At 48.4% G+C, this 16,324-nt stretch overlaps 2 protein-coding genes across 2 annotated transcripts; one reads left to right on the forward strand and one right to left on the reverse strand.

Annotated features, from left to right (window-relative positions):
• Positions 1 to 3,594: 3,594 nt before the first annotated feature.
• On the forward strand, positions 3,595 to 7,629 carry nefma (neurofilament medium chain a; the record flags this gene model as incomplete). Its single annotated transcript, XM_084460077.1, has 4 exons — positions 3,595 to 4,644; positions 5,646 to 5,770; positions 5,961 to 6,745; positions 6,860 to 7,629. The coding sequence occupies 4 exons, from the start codon at positions 3,595 to 3,597 to the stop codon at positions 7,627 to 7,629; spliced, it is 2,730 nt and encodes a 909-aa protein (XP_084316203.1).
• A 3,635-nt stretch (positions 7,630 to 11,264) lies between these two features.
• Positions 11,265 to 13,351, reverse strand: nefla (neurofilament light chain a; the record flags this gene model as incomplete). The annotated part of the gene is made up of 3 exons (XM_084460172.1): positions 11,265 to 11,634; positions 11,944 to 12,068; positions 12,290 to 13,351. The coding sequence occupies 3 exons, from the start codon at positions 13,349 to 13,351 to the stop codon at positions 11,265 to 11,267; spliced, it is 1,557 nt and encodes a 518-aa protein (XP_084316298.1).
• Positions 13,352 to 16,324: the final 2,973 nt, after the last annotated feature.

Consider the following 16,324-nt stretch of genomic DNA (forward strand, 5'->3'; position numbering starts at 1 on the left):
TTTGGTTAGGGATTAAAATCCAAACAATATGGTGATCTGAACTATCTGAATGACCACACAAATACATGATACAAATAAAGCTTTGATTGATTGTGATTGATTGATCAATCAGAAGATGACCAGAATGTCCCTTTTACTGTAATAAGATACACACATCATAAAGTCACATGATCTGTGTCAGGCCTTCCAGTAGCTGTGGCCAGAAGGCAGTAGATCACTGCTCTGGGATCAGCAGGCTTGGCTGCGTTGGGTTGCGCTGGGCTGGGCTGGGCTGAGCTGGGCTGGGCTGGGCTGTGTTGGGCTGAGCTGCATTGGGCTGAGCTGCATTGGGTTGGGCTGGGTTGGGCTGAGCTGAGCTGAGCTGGGCTGGGCTGGGCTGGGCTGGGCTGGGCTGGGCTGAGCTGCGCTGGGCTGAGCTGCGCTGGGCTGGGCTGGGCTGGGCTGGGCTGGGCTGGGCTGGGCTGGGCTGGGCTGAGCTGCGCTGGGCTGGGCTGCGCTGGGCTGAGCTGTGTTGAGCTGTGTTGGGCTGGGCTGAGCTGCGCTGGACTGGGCTGCGCTGGGCTGGGCTGGGCTGGGCTGGGCTGGGCTGGGCTGGGCTGGGCTGGGCTGAGCTGGGCTGGGCTGGGCTGGGCTGGGCTGGGCTGCGCTGGGCTGGGCTGGGCTGAGCTGCGCTGGGCTGGGCTGGGCTGCGCTGGCCTGCGCTGGGCTGGGCTGGGCAGCGTTGTGCTGAGCTGCGCTGGGCTGGCCTGCGCTGGGCTGCGCTGCCGGAGGAGACGCTTTTCTGCTGCAGTGGCACTTGAAAGCACTCCAAGCCTTCTGCAGTGCGCTGGAGTCCTTGGACTGAATTTAAACAACACCCCTCTCCTCCCTCCCCGGGCCGGAACCTCACCGCCCCGCCCCTCCGGACCGAGGCAGAAGCACCTTCAGGGCTGAGTGGGCTGAGGCCAGCAGGAGAGAGGAGAGAGGAGGGATGAGAGAGGCAGCTTGTCTATAGGACACCTGAGGACCAGTATTATCAATCAAGAAGGCTGGGGTTCTGTTCATGATTCATCACTCTGCACATAGAGCTGCACATAAGGGACGGTGGTTATGAGAGACTAGCTCCTTCTTTCTCTCTCTCTCTCTCTCTCTCTCTCTCTCTCTCTGCTTCTCTCTCTCTCACACACACACACACACACTCACACACACACTCTCTCACTCTTTCTTTCTCTCTCTCTCTCACACACACACACACACACTCACACACACACTCTCTCTCTCTCTCTCTCTCTCTCTCTCACACACACACACACACACTCACACACACACTCTCTCTCACTCTTTCTTTCTCTCTCTATCTCTCTCTCTCTCTTTCCAGAATACAGATTGGTAATTATTAATGGCTGGAGTGGAGTGTAATTCAATCTCTGAAATGGGAATAATGTATTCTCTCATTTTATGCTTGATGAGACTGGAAAAGACTGGAAAAGCAAAATCAATTGTGACTAATTCAATAAAACTCCTATTGAGCTACGTTTTTTTTTTAGCCAAGTATATTTCAGAGAGCAAAAATATCATTATCCTTGGCCAGAAGTCACACTACTTTGCAGACTGAGATCTTGCCATACTGGCCAGAAACCCGAGGTGGCCATTTTGGTGCATGGACCTCAGTGACCTGAGATGAGAGTGCAGCTCCACCGATAGAAGATCAATAAGCCTGTAAGCTCAGAGCCTCAATGCACGGATGAGACAGACTCGTTAGAAGCATGCGTTCTGCAGTATTAAAACTGCACATCACAGGGGAACTGGACTAGTCTATTCCAGGGGGGGGGGATACTCCCAGGCCACTCCCATTTCATACATATAAAATTTCTAATTACGAATTCATTTTTTTAAATGAATAAAAGTACTTCAATAATCAGAAGAAACAAAACAACAAATCCGAAAAAAAAACATTTGTTTGGCTAAAAAAAATCAAATAAAAGTCTTGAGTTGGATCAATGGAGTTCACCCCCACTGGTCGTATTTGGACTTGTCAATGTTTTGGAGTGCTGTTTTAGACCAAGGCTGGTGTGTGTGCTAATACTAAATATCATATAATTACATTAATATAGATAAAGATAACTATAGTATAGTATTATCAGGGGACATCTTATCCCTCCAATAACTCAGATGTCCAGATTAGATTCTGAAGCCGGCCAAGGAATTTAAGCCTAGGCTACTGCTGGATATTAATGTCAACAAAATGTAAATGGTAGACATCCAAAGAAAATAATAATATATTCTTACCCCTCCCCGAGCAAGGGTCATTAAATTAGGTCAGGGATGGTAATCTCTTTAACCCCTCCCCGTGCAAGGTGGCATGGTCATTAAGTTAGCTCAGTGATGGTATCTCTTTAACTGGAATGTGTCAATCGGGAATCGATCAACCATTAGTGAGGACTTAGCAGCAAGACATTCACCTAAATACTCAAATAATTGGTCTATGTAGATCCATGCAGGCTTGACCGTGGTCAGACTTAATAGCCTATAGGCTAATATTTGTTTAATTCGTTGCCTGCACGCCTGTTGGACAGTCTGAAATGAACAGTGTGACTAGTTGCTCTCCACGGCGCTACAGATATTCATACCCACTGAGCAAAGACACGTCTAAAAGACGTCTTTTAGATGTATTTTTTGTCTTTTTAGGACGTCCAAAGACATCCAATTAGGAGCCAGAATTAAAAAAAAATTGAACGTTCAGATATTGAACCCGTTTTGCACGTCCACAGACGTCTTAGAGGGGTCCAAGCTAGACGTTTGAATATTGAGGGGTCCAGCAGACGTACAAACGGGGTTCAGGACCGACGGACGTTATAAAGACCTGATCTGAACGTCTCCCTGACGTTGCGTGTTTGCTGGGTAGTGGACCTGTCCATGGTGCTGAAACTCACCCTCTGATTGGCTGCGATTTCTCTTACTTTTTGAGGAGGAATGAGGAACCACCACATCATGTTCTTACCTATAAAACAATGAACATAATGAACATATGATATTGAACTCCAGTTAAGTCACATAAATGAAGGGTAGGCTGGTCGCTAGGATACATTACATGTATGACCATTATGTTTATTTTCTCTCTCAAATGATGACAGCAAGTATGAGTGATTGTTGACAAATCGAATATAAAGAAACACCGTAGAGCCTGAATGGATCAATGCCTCAACTTGGTTGCGAATAAACGATACATTCTAGAAACATCCTTATTATAATAACCCCTGTCTTTCTCTGATATGTGATCAATGTTTCGCTTTTTTTTATTAAACGACCACCCATACAGCCTAGTCTCACGTAGAGCTGCTTGAACGGGACCCAGGACCAGTAGCAGCGGGTCTGGGGTGGTGAGACTGTCCCCTCCCCTCCCCCCGATCAATGGACCAGTCAGAACCGCCCGTGTACTTGCCTTGTTAGCGATCGCGCCTCTCACACGGTATATAAAGGGCTGATAGTGGAGCTACTGTCGCTGTGAGAGCCATACACCCCATACCTGCACACATAACACACACATCCACATCCGCCTTCACCTCACACACCGACACCGTCTCCCATCCGCACACGCACCCTCCGTCTGACCGGATGAGTTACCCGGTGGACACGATAGGAAGTCCTTTTAGGAGAGTTATGGATAGTAGGACCAACTACGGCCGCACCAGCGGTCCACCATCAAGTGGTTATAGGTCTCAGTCCTGGTCCCGGGCAAGCCCAGGCTCCACCATGACCACCTCCTATAAGAGGAGCGTCAATGTGCCGGTAGCCAGAGCCTACAGCTCCACGATGCTCAGCTCCGCCGACAGCGTTGATTATAGTCAAACCTCCATCCTGAACGGAGACTACAAGCGCTCCAATGAGAAAGAGCAGCTCCAAGGTCTCAATGATCGTTTCGCCGGGTACATCGACAAGGTCCACTATCTGGAGCAGCAGAACAAGCAGATCGAGGAGGAGATCCAGGCGCTGCGTCAGAAGCAGGTTTCTCAGTCCCAGCTTGGCGACCTCTACGACCAGGAGCTGCAAGAGCTGCGCTCCATGCTGGAGCAGATCCACCATGACAAGGCGCAGATCCAGCTGGACACGGACCACGTCGAGGAGGACATCCAGCGACTTAGGGACCGCTTCGAAGAGGAAGCCCGGATCAGGGAAGAGACGGAGGCCATCATTCGGATCTTGAAGAAGGACGCGAACGACTCCGAGTTGGTGAAGTCAGAGCTGGAGAAGAAAGTCCAGTCCCTGCAAGACGAGATCTCCTTCATCCGCAACAACCATGAGGAAGAGGTGAGCGACCTGATCGCTCAGGTGCAAGCGTCGCAGTTGACCGTGGAGAGGAAAGATTTCCAGAAAACGGACATCACCGAGGCGCTGAGGGAGATCCGCTCGCAGCTTGAGGGTCACTCGAACCAGAACCTGCAGCAAGTCGAGGACTGGTTCATGTGTCGGTACTCCAAGCTTACAGAAGCTGCGGAGCAAAATAAGGACGCTATTAAGTCCGCCCGGGACGAGATAGCCGACTACCGTCGCCAGCTCCAGTCCAAGACCGTGGAATTGGAGTCCGTCCGTGGGACCAGGGAGTCACTGGAAAGGCAGCTGAATGATATCGAGGACCGTCACAATGGCGACCTTGCTAGTCTTCAGGTGAGATACACAATTTAAACCATTCTTTCATTTGCCATTACGCGTTTTTGTTTGATTTGGGTTGCTTATTCCTGCGTAAAAGTAAAGGGGAAATGCGTTTGTGCATGGTTTGATTACAGAAAATGTTTATGTTGGCGTAAATATCATTATACTATGGAATATTCTATAATAATTAGGTGATAGCCTACTTATCGTGCTTAGTACAGCCTTCTCTTTATCTCAGCTTCGCTTTGGAACCTTTTTATGTTGTTATGACGCAGTGGGCTAGGCTGCTATAAAGCCACTTAATTTGACTATATCAATCACACCTAAAGAATTGTTTATTCACATCTCTAGATAAGAATAACTTAACTGTATCATCCATAACTAAATAGACAACTTGCACTGCGAAACTATGTCGTGTTGGAAATTGCGGAATATGCGCTTCAGGGACATTAATGCTGCCCTCTTGGGCACTGGCACTCAACGCCTTGCGGACACAATGCAGCAGACTTTTTTTCCCGTTGCTGAGTCAGAGACTGGTCGATGCATTCGTTGGCTGTGTCTTTGCATCGTCACCACACGTAAATCAAGAGGAACAGGTGTGGAGGGGCTGCCCTTGAAAACGCTCTAGACCCGTGCACTGCGTCAGAATAAATTATTCTACAGAACAACAATGGCTACTTTTGACGTGCGGAAGATTTGTTTTTTACGCATGACTGAGAAAACAAAATGCATACTTTCAAACGGGATGACATCTAACCTAATGCATCTTCAATGGGCTGAAATATGACACATTAATAATTCATTAAAATGAACGTGGAACCAATGAGTTCATTAGAACATCAGTAATGCCATGCAGTCCATGCATCATCTGGTTTTGCTCTGATGAATTGTGGAGAGCGGTCTCCCCATCTGAAAAGAGCTGTAATAATCCATTATGATTTAAGTAAGTAATCTGTCACCTGCCAGTATTCTCCTGCTAACCCTGCATGTCGTGTCTCTCCTTCGTGTCTCCCCAGGAGACCATCCACCAGCTGGATAATGAGCTCAAGGGCACGAAGTGGGAGATGGCTCGTCACCTTCGCGAGTACCAGGACCTGCTCAACGTCAAGATGGCGCTCGACATTGAGATCGCTGCATACAGGTATGGAAGAACATGAACTCTGGGCTTCTAACATAATCACCCGTTTAATCAAATCAAACTTTTATTCCATGTACTCCGCATTTACAGAAATCCCTTTTTTAGCATATAAATTATATATGGATTTGAATAATGTTTTAACTCTAATATCTCTCTTTCTCTCTCATCCTTTTCTACTTTCTATTCTTTCCAGGAAACTCTTGGAAGGAGAGGAGACACACTTTAGCACTTTCCCTTACCGCCAAGCGGTCACTTCTTCCAAAGGCTCCAAGTCAAAGTCTGACGCTCCCAAACTAAGGGTCCAGCACAAGTTTGTAGAGGAGATCATTGAGGAGACAAGGGTGGAGGATGAGAGCGATGATATGGACGACGCCCTGGCCGAGATAGCCCAAGAGCTGTCTGCCAAACTGGGAGAGGGAAGGGATGAGGGAGAGGAAGAAGGAGGAGACGAAGGTGAAGAGGGAGGAGATGACGCAGAGGGAGAAGAGGGTGAGGAGGAAGTGGTGGCCTCTTCTGAAGCCAAATTAAGTGCCAGTGCACCTGGTGAGGAGGAAGAGGAGGACCAAGAAGGTGGGGGTGATGACCAAGAGGGAGAAGGAGAAGGTGACAAAGAGGCAGATAAGGAAGCAGAAGAAGGAGAGGGAGATGAAGTGAAGGGGGATGACACAGAAGGAGGTGACAAAGGAGAGGGAGAGGAAGATGGAGGTGAGGAAGAGGTTGAGGAGACAGTTCTCTGCTCTAAAGCTCCTGAGTCAAAGGCTTCCCCTGAGAAAGAGAAGGCTGACGATGAGGAGGGTGAGAAAGAGGAGATCGGTGATGAAGATGCCAGTAGCGACAAAGGATCTAAAGATGGAGACGAGAAGGACGAGGGAAAAGAGGATGAGAAGAAAGATGAGAAGGATGAAAAGGATGAGACAGAGGACACAGACGAGGCGATAGTAGCCAAGACAGAGGCCCCCAAAACAGAAGCCCCTAAGGGTGAGTCTGTCAAACCTGAGGTCAAAGAGACCCCCAAGTCTTTATCTCCCAAAGCTGGATCCCCCAAGTCTGAATCTCCCAAAGTTGGGTCCCCCAAATCTGAATCTCCCAAAGTTGGGTCCCCCAAATCTGAATCTCCCAAAGTTGGGTCCCCCAAGTCTGAATCTCCCAAAGCTGGATCCCCCAAATCTGAATCTCCCAAAGCTGGGTCCCCTAAATCTGAATCTCCCAAAGCTGGGTCCCCCAAGTCTGAATCTCCCAAAGCTGGATCCCCCAAGTCTGAATCTCCCAAAGTAGGGTCCCCCAAGTCTGAATCTCCCAAAGCTGGGTCCCCCAAGTCTGAATCTCCCAAAGTTGGGTCCCCCAAGTCTGAATCTCCCAAAGCTGGATCCCCCAAGTCTGAATCTCCCAAAGCTGGGTCCCCCAAATCTGAATCTCCCAAGGTAGGCTCCCCTAAAGCTGAATCCCCAAAGAGTGAGACCCCCAAGACTGAAGCCCCAAAGATAGAAGCTCCTAAGGCTGCAGAAGAGAAAGCAGATAAAAAACCAGAGAAGAAAGATGCTGCTATGAATGGAGAAGTAGAGAAGAAGCAGACTGCTGAGGAGAAGAAGGACGAGGAGAAGAAAGAGGAAGAAGAAGATGTCATCACTAACGGGGTGGATGAGAGCCCCGTCAAGGATGACCCCAACCAGAAGGTAGTGATCACCAAGACAGTGGAGACCATCACCACTGATGAGGATGGCGCCAAGCATGTCACCAAGTCTGTCACCATCACCGAGACCAGGAAGGAGGCGGAAGACGTGGTTCAGGAGCAGGTGGTCTCCACCAACATCAAGAAGACGGAGAAGCACTCCACCCAGGCCATCAAGACCGAGACCGAGTGACTACCGTCCAACCACTGACCCCTGGAGGACAGCCCGTGAGGAAGACACACCGACAAGCAATCAACCCCAGAACAACTAACATAACAAATAATTCATACAGCTAGAGCGATGTAATAAAGATAAACCACTCTCAAAAATACAAAACAAGCATAGAGAGAAGCCATATGAAGCGACAAAGCTTACATTCAAAAATGCATGTTAAGAGAAAGCTTTAAGATGCAGCAGATGTGATCAGGACCACAGGAGTGAGGCGTTCGAATCTAATCTCTTTCTTCCTGCAGTTCACAGGTGGGCTCACGAGAGGGCGCTGCATGCTAGCTCAGGGGAGGGGGGGTCGCTTCCTCTCTAATCTGTATGTGTGTGTGGAAGGGATACACAGTATAAATGAATATGCGGATGATAGAGTGAGAGAAATGTTTATTGAGTAAAACATTTTTTTGTTTGAAAAAAAGGGTCAGGTGGCTGTCTTCACTGACAGACGTTCGGAAGAAGTAGCCTTACTTGATATGCGAAAAACCCCACAAACGTACTGTGAAAGAAAAAGAGAGCTTTGATTGGTGCAATGAACCCATGATCATATACATACAGTACCCAAAGCAACTCGAGAATAAAGTACCTGAAGAAACTCCTCGCCTTAAACATGCTTTTTATCCGTGTCTATTATGTTTACCTAATGAGTGCAAATGAAAATAATAACTTGTTAATGCGCACAAATACAGTCTTGTATGCATAGGATGGACTTGAATTTAAATACCGTACATAATTGAGGTGCTACTGTTTGCAATCCCATGTCTTTACTCATCAGAGTAACTTCCCAGCAGCATTTGCTCAATAAATGTCTGAAATTCAAACAATGCGGTGTTGTCTTTCAATGCTCAGTCATTTCATATTTTACCGTAGGATGTTTTATAGATGCCTCTCCACAATATACACATAACACACACATGTGAAATAGATATGGTACCTTGCTGTTAGAAACATAACTGTGATGTACATAATTCATTAAATCAACATTAAATCAAACCTGTTTACTTATTCCAAATTAATCAAATGTTATACTTTCACACAAGAAATCGACAAAGGGGATGTGTTAACTGGAAAGACGTTTACACATGACATCCAATCAGAGCCCTGTCTAGTCAATAGATAGCTTATGCCCTCGTGATTTGACCTCTGACCCTGTTGATTATCTCTGCTCTCCCTCCCTGAGCTTTTAACCCTTTCGATACGACCACGTCACCGGCAACATTTAAAAAAATATCTAACAAATATTTAATAATATTAAAAAAATATCTAACAAATCTAAAAAATTCCTCACTCCAACACTTGCTGAAAGCTGAGAAACTGCGCTTTCTAGTATTATAGGGAAAATCCAATTAATATTCGAAATGTTGTCACTGTATTTTCAGGGTTAAAAGAATTAAGCGCAGCATTCATATCAAGTGCTGAAGGAAGCAACTCAATTTGCCACGAGTCATGAAATCTGTCACACAGTATTTCAGCGTCTCAAATGCCATAAACCCCTCGACTCATGGCAGATGCTATCACTCTAAGCCTATAGGTGAAGCTATAACAGCGCCATTATGATGTGAACAGTGTCTGAGGCTCTTCAGCGTCCGTGTCTACAAGCCCATCAGGATGTGAGCTGCTGCAGGTTGATGTTCCTTCAAGAGAGATGTTCCCTCAAGAGAGGAACACAGACTGAGTTGTCAGGGATCTCTCAGTCGGCCATGATTACGCTTCTGCGCCCAGAATGATATGGTGGAATCCAGGCCTAGGAACGTAGGATTTATAAGGGGGGGGTCCTAATTCAGCACCTTGGACAGGGCCGAATCTCTGTCTCTTGCTCTGTGTGTGCGTTCACATGCGTTTGTGTTCATGCACACAAGCACGACTTGCCAACTTGGGTCAATCAATCAATCAAAGCTTTATTTGTATAGCGCATTTCATACCCAGAGGCAACACAATGCGCTTTACAGAGAACAAGGGAGGTCGGCATACGACCCACCCCTACATATTCCAGAGGGAAGCAAAAAAACAGTAATCACCCGGGGGCCAGATAAGTGAGCTGTAAAAATATGGGTGTGGCCAATTGTCCCATATAGGCAGAGATAAATAGTTCATATATAGATGCCTCAATATCATAATGGAGCCTTAATTGAATTAAATATACATGTTGTATTCCTTGTTCAAAACATTTATGATAGTGGATTGGCCTTATTTTTGGCCGACCAATGACATACGTAAATGCAGAAAATATCAAATTGTAAACATTTCAAAATAATAGATTTAATTGAAGTATATATGATACCACTTTTTTACAGCTTGTTAGTTACATAGTAAGATGTAAATTACAGAAGTGGTCTTTATATATAGAACCTGCTGCTTGTTTAGGTTGAGATTTGATTTATTATCTTACAATGTCCCGGTCTGGGGGTCTGGGGGGGGCTCTGTTAGGTTGGGTCTGGGGGGGCTCTGTTGGGTCTGGGGGGGCTCTGTTAGGTTGGGTCTGGGGGGGCTCTGTTGGGTCTGGGGGGGCTCTGTTGGGTCTGGTGTGCAGCATAGGGTTAGGGTTAGGGTTAGGGTTAGGGTGAGGGTTAGGGTAAGGGTGAGGGTTAGGGTTAGGGTGAGGGTTAGGGTCAGGGTTAGGGTTAGGGTCACTGCGACGCCCACAGACGAACACTTCTTCACTTCAGCCCGTCAGGCATTATTGTTTAGATGGGTAAACACTTCGTTCCAAATCTATAGGTACTAAAATCAATAAGTAAACAAATAGTTACTAGATCATCTTATTCCTCTTCTCATTATCTAGTAATTACTATGTCATTAACTGGCTGTATTATAAAACGTTACCAGTAACATGAGCACCCCTCCAGTTCAGTGGTTTTAATATATATAGAGATAATATATATATATATTAATAATAGATATAGTTGAAATACTGAGGGGCTTCATATCTGATCTCCAGTTATGCAAATGAGAACAAAAACAACCAATCACATCTGTTCGCTTTCAATAGTATTTATTTATCAATCCAAAAGCACACTCACACAGTTCACAACCTCTCTCACACACACACACATCAGGAAATGTGTGACCAGACTTTTATTGACTATTTGGGGATATTTGCAAGCAGTTGACCGTGATTTGATAGCACTCAGTTGCGCCTTTTGTATTACGCACCTTGAACAAGCACACTTGAGAGGATACTAGGTTTCTAGTGTGTGTTGAGATGAGGTTTGACTTGACAGACTAACAGAATCTGGACTATTTCTTCCCCTTCGCTTTCTCAGACTCCTTCTTCTTCTTCTCTTCTGCCGGTTTCTCACTCTTCTCAGTCTTTCCCTCATCCTTCACTTCCTCGGCGTCGCCTTTGTCTTCTTTCTCTTTTCCACCCCCCTCTTTCTCATCTCCACCCTCTTCCTCTCCTCCCTCCACTTCCTGTTTGGGTTCTGTCTCTCCCGCCTTCTCCTCTCCCTCCTCTTCGTCTCCCTGCTCAGCGTCGGCTCCTTCTTTGTCTTCAGCCTCATCAGCAACTGTGGAGGAACACATTCATTTTTGTTAGATGTTCATGATATTGCATATATGTCAATTTTTCGTGTCATAATTGGCTCTAAAACAGTGTACAGAAAGGTCTAACCTTCTCCCTCTTTTGCCTCTTCTGCCTCCTTTTCATCCTTTTCCTCCTCATCTCCCTCACCTCCTTCGTCCCCTTTCTCTTCCCCCTCTCCCTCTTCCTCCTTCTCTTCCTCCTCCTCTTCCTCCGGCGCGCTGGCCTCTTCCCGCCGGGCCCGGCTGGCGGAGATGACGTCGTCAGCGCCGGTGAAGGCGGAGCTTAGCAGGCGTGAGGTCATCAGGTAGGAGGAGCCGGAGCTCATGGTGGACGGCATGGAGAACATGGACCGGCCGTAGGAGGGAGGAGCCAACAGGCTGTGGGAGTACATACTGGACACGCCTCCAGCCACGCCCACACTGAAGCGAGACTCCTCCCCTTCCAGCAGCTTCCTGTTTAGATAGAGGATCATGGGAAAGGTAAATGTGGAGCAGATGCTTTCATGCAAACATATAATTATAGACCAAATGGTATAGACAAAAGAACAAAACTAGTCCTTTGTTGATTGATTGATTGATTGATTGATTGATTGATTGATTGATTGATTGATTGATTGATTGATTGAAAACTAGTCCTTTGTTGCAGTATAACTTATATTTTTAGCTAATATCTGGAGTACTTCAAATACCGTATGTCAACAATTAAAGTTATTTTCAGTGACATATGGCAACATCCAAGGGATAATCGCTAGCCTACTGTACCTGTAGGCAGCTATCTCAATGTCCAGGGCCATCTTGACGTTGAGCAGGTCCTGGTACTCTTTGAGGTAGTGGGCCATCTCCTGCTTGGTTCCCCCCAGCTCGTTCTCCAGCTGGCCGATCGAGTCCTGCTCAGGAGACGAGAGGCGTTGGAGGATGATTATACAATTGAAGCATTCTTGATACAACTCAAAAAAAAATTTGTGCTATCGACTGGAAAATGATTTTATGTGTAAATTATATGTATTTTGACTGATCTCTAGTGAGTTGTAATCATAATATTATCCATGTAGTGATCCATTCACAGGGTGAATAAAGATGGCTCAAAACATGCAGTACCGCTACTGACCTGCATGGCGGCGACCTCCGCGCTCTGCTTCTCCTCCGTCTCGTGGAGCTGCTTCTCCAGAGCCTGGTTGAGACCCCTGCAGGCGTCGATGTCCAGGAGGCGGGCTTGGAGCTGGCGCCGGTACTCCCCGGCCTCGTCCTTCGAGTTCCTGACCGCGTCGCTGTGCTGCGCCACGCTCTCCGACAGGGAGCCCACCTTCCCGCGGAACCACTCCTCGGCCGTCTGCATGTTCCTGGCCGCCAGCCTCTCGTACTGCGCCCGGATGTCCCTCAGGGCGCCCGACAGGTCCGGCGTGGTGGCCTCCGTCTCCACGGCCACCTGGGCCCCTAGCTGAACCTGGGCCTGGAGCTCCACCACCTCCCCCTCCTGGAGCCTCTTCTGGAAGGCCAGCTCGTCCAGCAGGGTCTCCACCCTCTTCTCCTGCTCGGCGCGGCCCAGGGCGGCCTGGTCGGCCCCGCGGCGCGCCTCCATCAGCCTCCCCTCGGCCTCCTCGCGACCAATCACCTCCTCCTCGTAGCGCGCCTGCATGGAGCACAGCGTCTGCTCCAGCCCCTCCCGCTGGCTCAGCGCCGCCTGCTGCTCCGCTCGCGCCTCGTCCACCGAAGCCCTCAGGACCCGCGCCTCCTGCTCGTAAAGGGCCCGCAGGCGGGACGGCTCGGCGTGCCGCTGCCTCTGCAGCAGGAGGTCCGCCTCCAGCGCGCGGTTCTGCTGCTCCAGCTCGCGGACGCGCTCGATGAAGCCGGCGAAGCGGTCGTTGAGGTCCTGCAGCTGCGCCTTCTCCTGGGTGCGCACGGCGCGGAACTCCGAGCTGACCTGCGCCGCCTGGCTGAGCTCCAGCTCCACCGAGGAGGCGGAGGAGTAGGCCATGGAGGAGGAGGAGGAGAGCAGCGCCCGGCTGGGCGAGGAGTACTGCAGCCGGGAAGTCACGGAGGAGGAGAGGGGGGAGGCGTGGGAGGAGTAGGCGGAGCGGGATCGCCCCCTGGTCACTCGAGGGGCGGGCTCGGCATACCAGCGGCGGTAGGAGGAGGGGGAGTAGTAGGGGTCATAGCCGAGGCTACTCATGGCTGGGCTGTGAGGAACGGGCTGCTCTCCGCGTCTCCCTGGGTGAATGTAGGAGTGTGTGAGGTCTCAAGCCCAGACTACCGCTGCTGCTGCAGTGGCACCGGCTTTTATAGCAGGAATGACGCAAGAGCTTCCTCCCAAACTCTGACTCTGCGGATCGGCGAGATTACACTGCAACAGACAGGGAGGGGGAGGGAGAGAGAGAGAGAGAGAGAGAGAGAGAGAGAGAGGGAGGGGGAGGGAGGGGAGAGAGAGAGAGGGAGGGAGGGGGAGAGAGAGAGAGAGGGAGAGGGAGGGAATGAGGGAGAGAGAGAGAGGGAGAGGGAGAGGGAGGGAGGAAGGGAGGGGGAGAGAGAGAGAGAGAGAGAGAGGGATGGAGGGAATGAGGGAGAGAAAGAGAGAGAGAGAGAGAGAGGGAGGGAGGGAGAGGTGAGGATGCAGAATTTCAGAGGAGGAGGCAGATGTCGTGGCGTATAAGGTTTGTAAGTGTGTCTGCTCTATATTTTCTTATACACAGTAACATTGACTGAATGATACTCCCCCGTTCATCTGGGCCCACAGAAACGTCTAGAGAGTTCTACAAAGAATCACCAGGAAGAGAAACATACTGTGTATTTTGTATTAAGAGTGGATATAAGAGTGGTGCGTGACATTACTTTGGTTTGAATGTATGTTCTGAAGTCTTACCTGCAGGTGGAACATCATGCCCCCTGCTGGCCAAAAAGAGAACTACAGCCGGGACCTTAAAAACCCTACAATGATAAACAATCTGTTGTATTGTCCGGTGGGTGATGCTATATATTCACTAGGCTAGTTAACGTTCATGTTTAACCATCTCCCATTAAAGGCAACAATAAAAGCCCCCAAATAATAGGCTACAATATGAGAGACTGCAATTCTATTAGCCTGATATGATTGAAACCTGATATTGTACCCATTTTAGGCATAGTTTGTTTTATTGAGAGAATCAGCAGATAGAACATATAATAAATATGATATATGGAATATAATACAGAACAGAATAACACGAGATATCTCTCGAGATATTTCTCTTGAGATAGAATAACGAGATATTTCTGTTAAGTATGTTTATGGTAACATGGCGGTTAGAATAAACATTGGCAGTAAACCGTGACAGGTCAAGATGGCTCAGGTGAGGACACATAATGTGCTTCCTGTTTTATTGTGGGTGTGTGGGGTGGGGGGGGGTGATGAAATATTCTGTACTGTACCTTGAATTCGCATCATTGACCGACAAAATGTGTATCTGTGTGATTTGGCGCAGACTGTTGTGTTGTGCGTATACGCTGCACCATGCGCCCTGATGGTTCTGTTGTGTGCTTTTCTCTGAATGTTAGGAATGGGCGCTAACATCTCTATTCTCATGACAGTGTTGCCAGTATGCAGGCGGAGGTCAGGATATGTGTGTGTTGTGATGTGGTGGTTTGGTGGGAGCATCATCATCATCATCATCATCACCGAGGCCGCTGAGGGAAGAGAGGAACAGAACTGCTGCTACAAGCTGAGTCATCCACAGTCATGCTCACTCAGGATCCCCCATCCCCTCCCTCTCCAGCTCTCTCTCTCCCTCCTCCCTCTCCAGCTCTCTCTCTCCCTCCTTTCTCTCCAGCTCTCTCTCCTTTCTCTCCCTCTCTCCTCCTTCTCTCTCCCCCTCTCTCTCTCCCTCTCTCTCTCTCTCTCCCTCACTCACTCCAGCGCTCTCTCTCTCTCTCTCTCTCCCCCTCTCCTCCCTCCCTCTCTCTCCCTCTCTCTCTCTATCTCTCCCCCTCTCTCCTCCCTCCCTCTCTCTCTCTCCCTCTCTCTCTCCCCCTCTCTCTCCCGCTCTCTCCTTTCTCTCTCTCTCCTCCCTCTCTCACTCCAGCTCTCTCTCTCCCTCTCCCTCCCTCTCTCTCTCCTCTCTCTCTCTCTCTCCCCCTCTCTCTCTCCCTCTCTCTTTCCCCCTCTCTCTCCCCCCCTCTCCTCTCTCTCTCTCTTTCTCAGGTTACTTCTGTATTGTTTCGTGTCTCTCTCTATCTCTGGCTCTCTGCAGCAACCTATGAGAGTTCCTCCATCTCTCTGCATTGCAATAACGGCGCCACGTTGAGGCTCCTGAACGTTATACGCTGGATGGCTGCCTGACTAGAATTCACTTAATATTTTATTGTTGTCTTCTGTCCGTGAGGTTCATACATCATTTCGATTTGAAGGGATGGGGTATTGACTAGACCTTAAAAGTCTGGGCTCAGATTTGGTCAGATTAAATGCACTATGAGCAGAATTGTACTGGCCCTGAATGTACATTATGCGGATATATTTTAATATCTATAGTCATTTTCAGAGGTTAGGTAGAATTTCTCCCATGCCCTCGTTATAGTAGCTGGGATAGCTATGTGTGTGTGTGTGTGTGTGTGTGTGTGTGTGTGTGTGTGTGTGTGTGTGTGTGTGTGTGTGTGTGTGTGTATGTGTGTGTGTGTGTGTGTGGGGGGGGCATTCTATGTATTGTATTCAGCTGATATTCCACACTGAAATATGTTTATTCTGTTCTGAATCTTTCTGTACATTAATAATGTTTTAGGGTAATTATACTCTCATTGTCACCTAGACACTCTGGTACTTCTACAGCTATAGTAACTGTGATTAAAAGCTTAAAGTTTAAAAGTCATGTTTAAAAGTCATGTTGCTATTTTGGCCTAGTCCTTGACCCTTGCCCTTTCCAGACAGGAGATGTCCCTCTGGCCCACCAGTAGTTCCGCCCTATTGGCTGCAGCTTGCTGTCTGTCAGAGGGTGAAGCGTCCTCATTGGCGGACAGCAGTGGACGACCATCTGTTACGCGCTGTCGCATTCTAGGGTGCTATAAAAAGAGAGCGGCATATCTGCTCGGCGCTCACTGTCAGAGTGTGTGTGTGTGTGCGCCACATCGGAGGGTTGTGCCTCGCGTGTTTGGATCAGGGATTATCTCGTCTGCGAACAAC

Source organism: Borostomias antarcticus (genome assembly GCF_949987555.1).
Source record: "Borostomias antarcticus genome assembly, chromosome: 30".
Lineage (NCBI taxonomy): Eukaryota > Metazoa > Chordata > Actinopteri > Stomiiformes > Stomiidae > Borostomias > Borostomias antarcticus.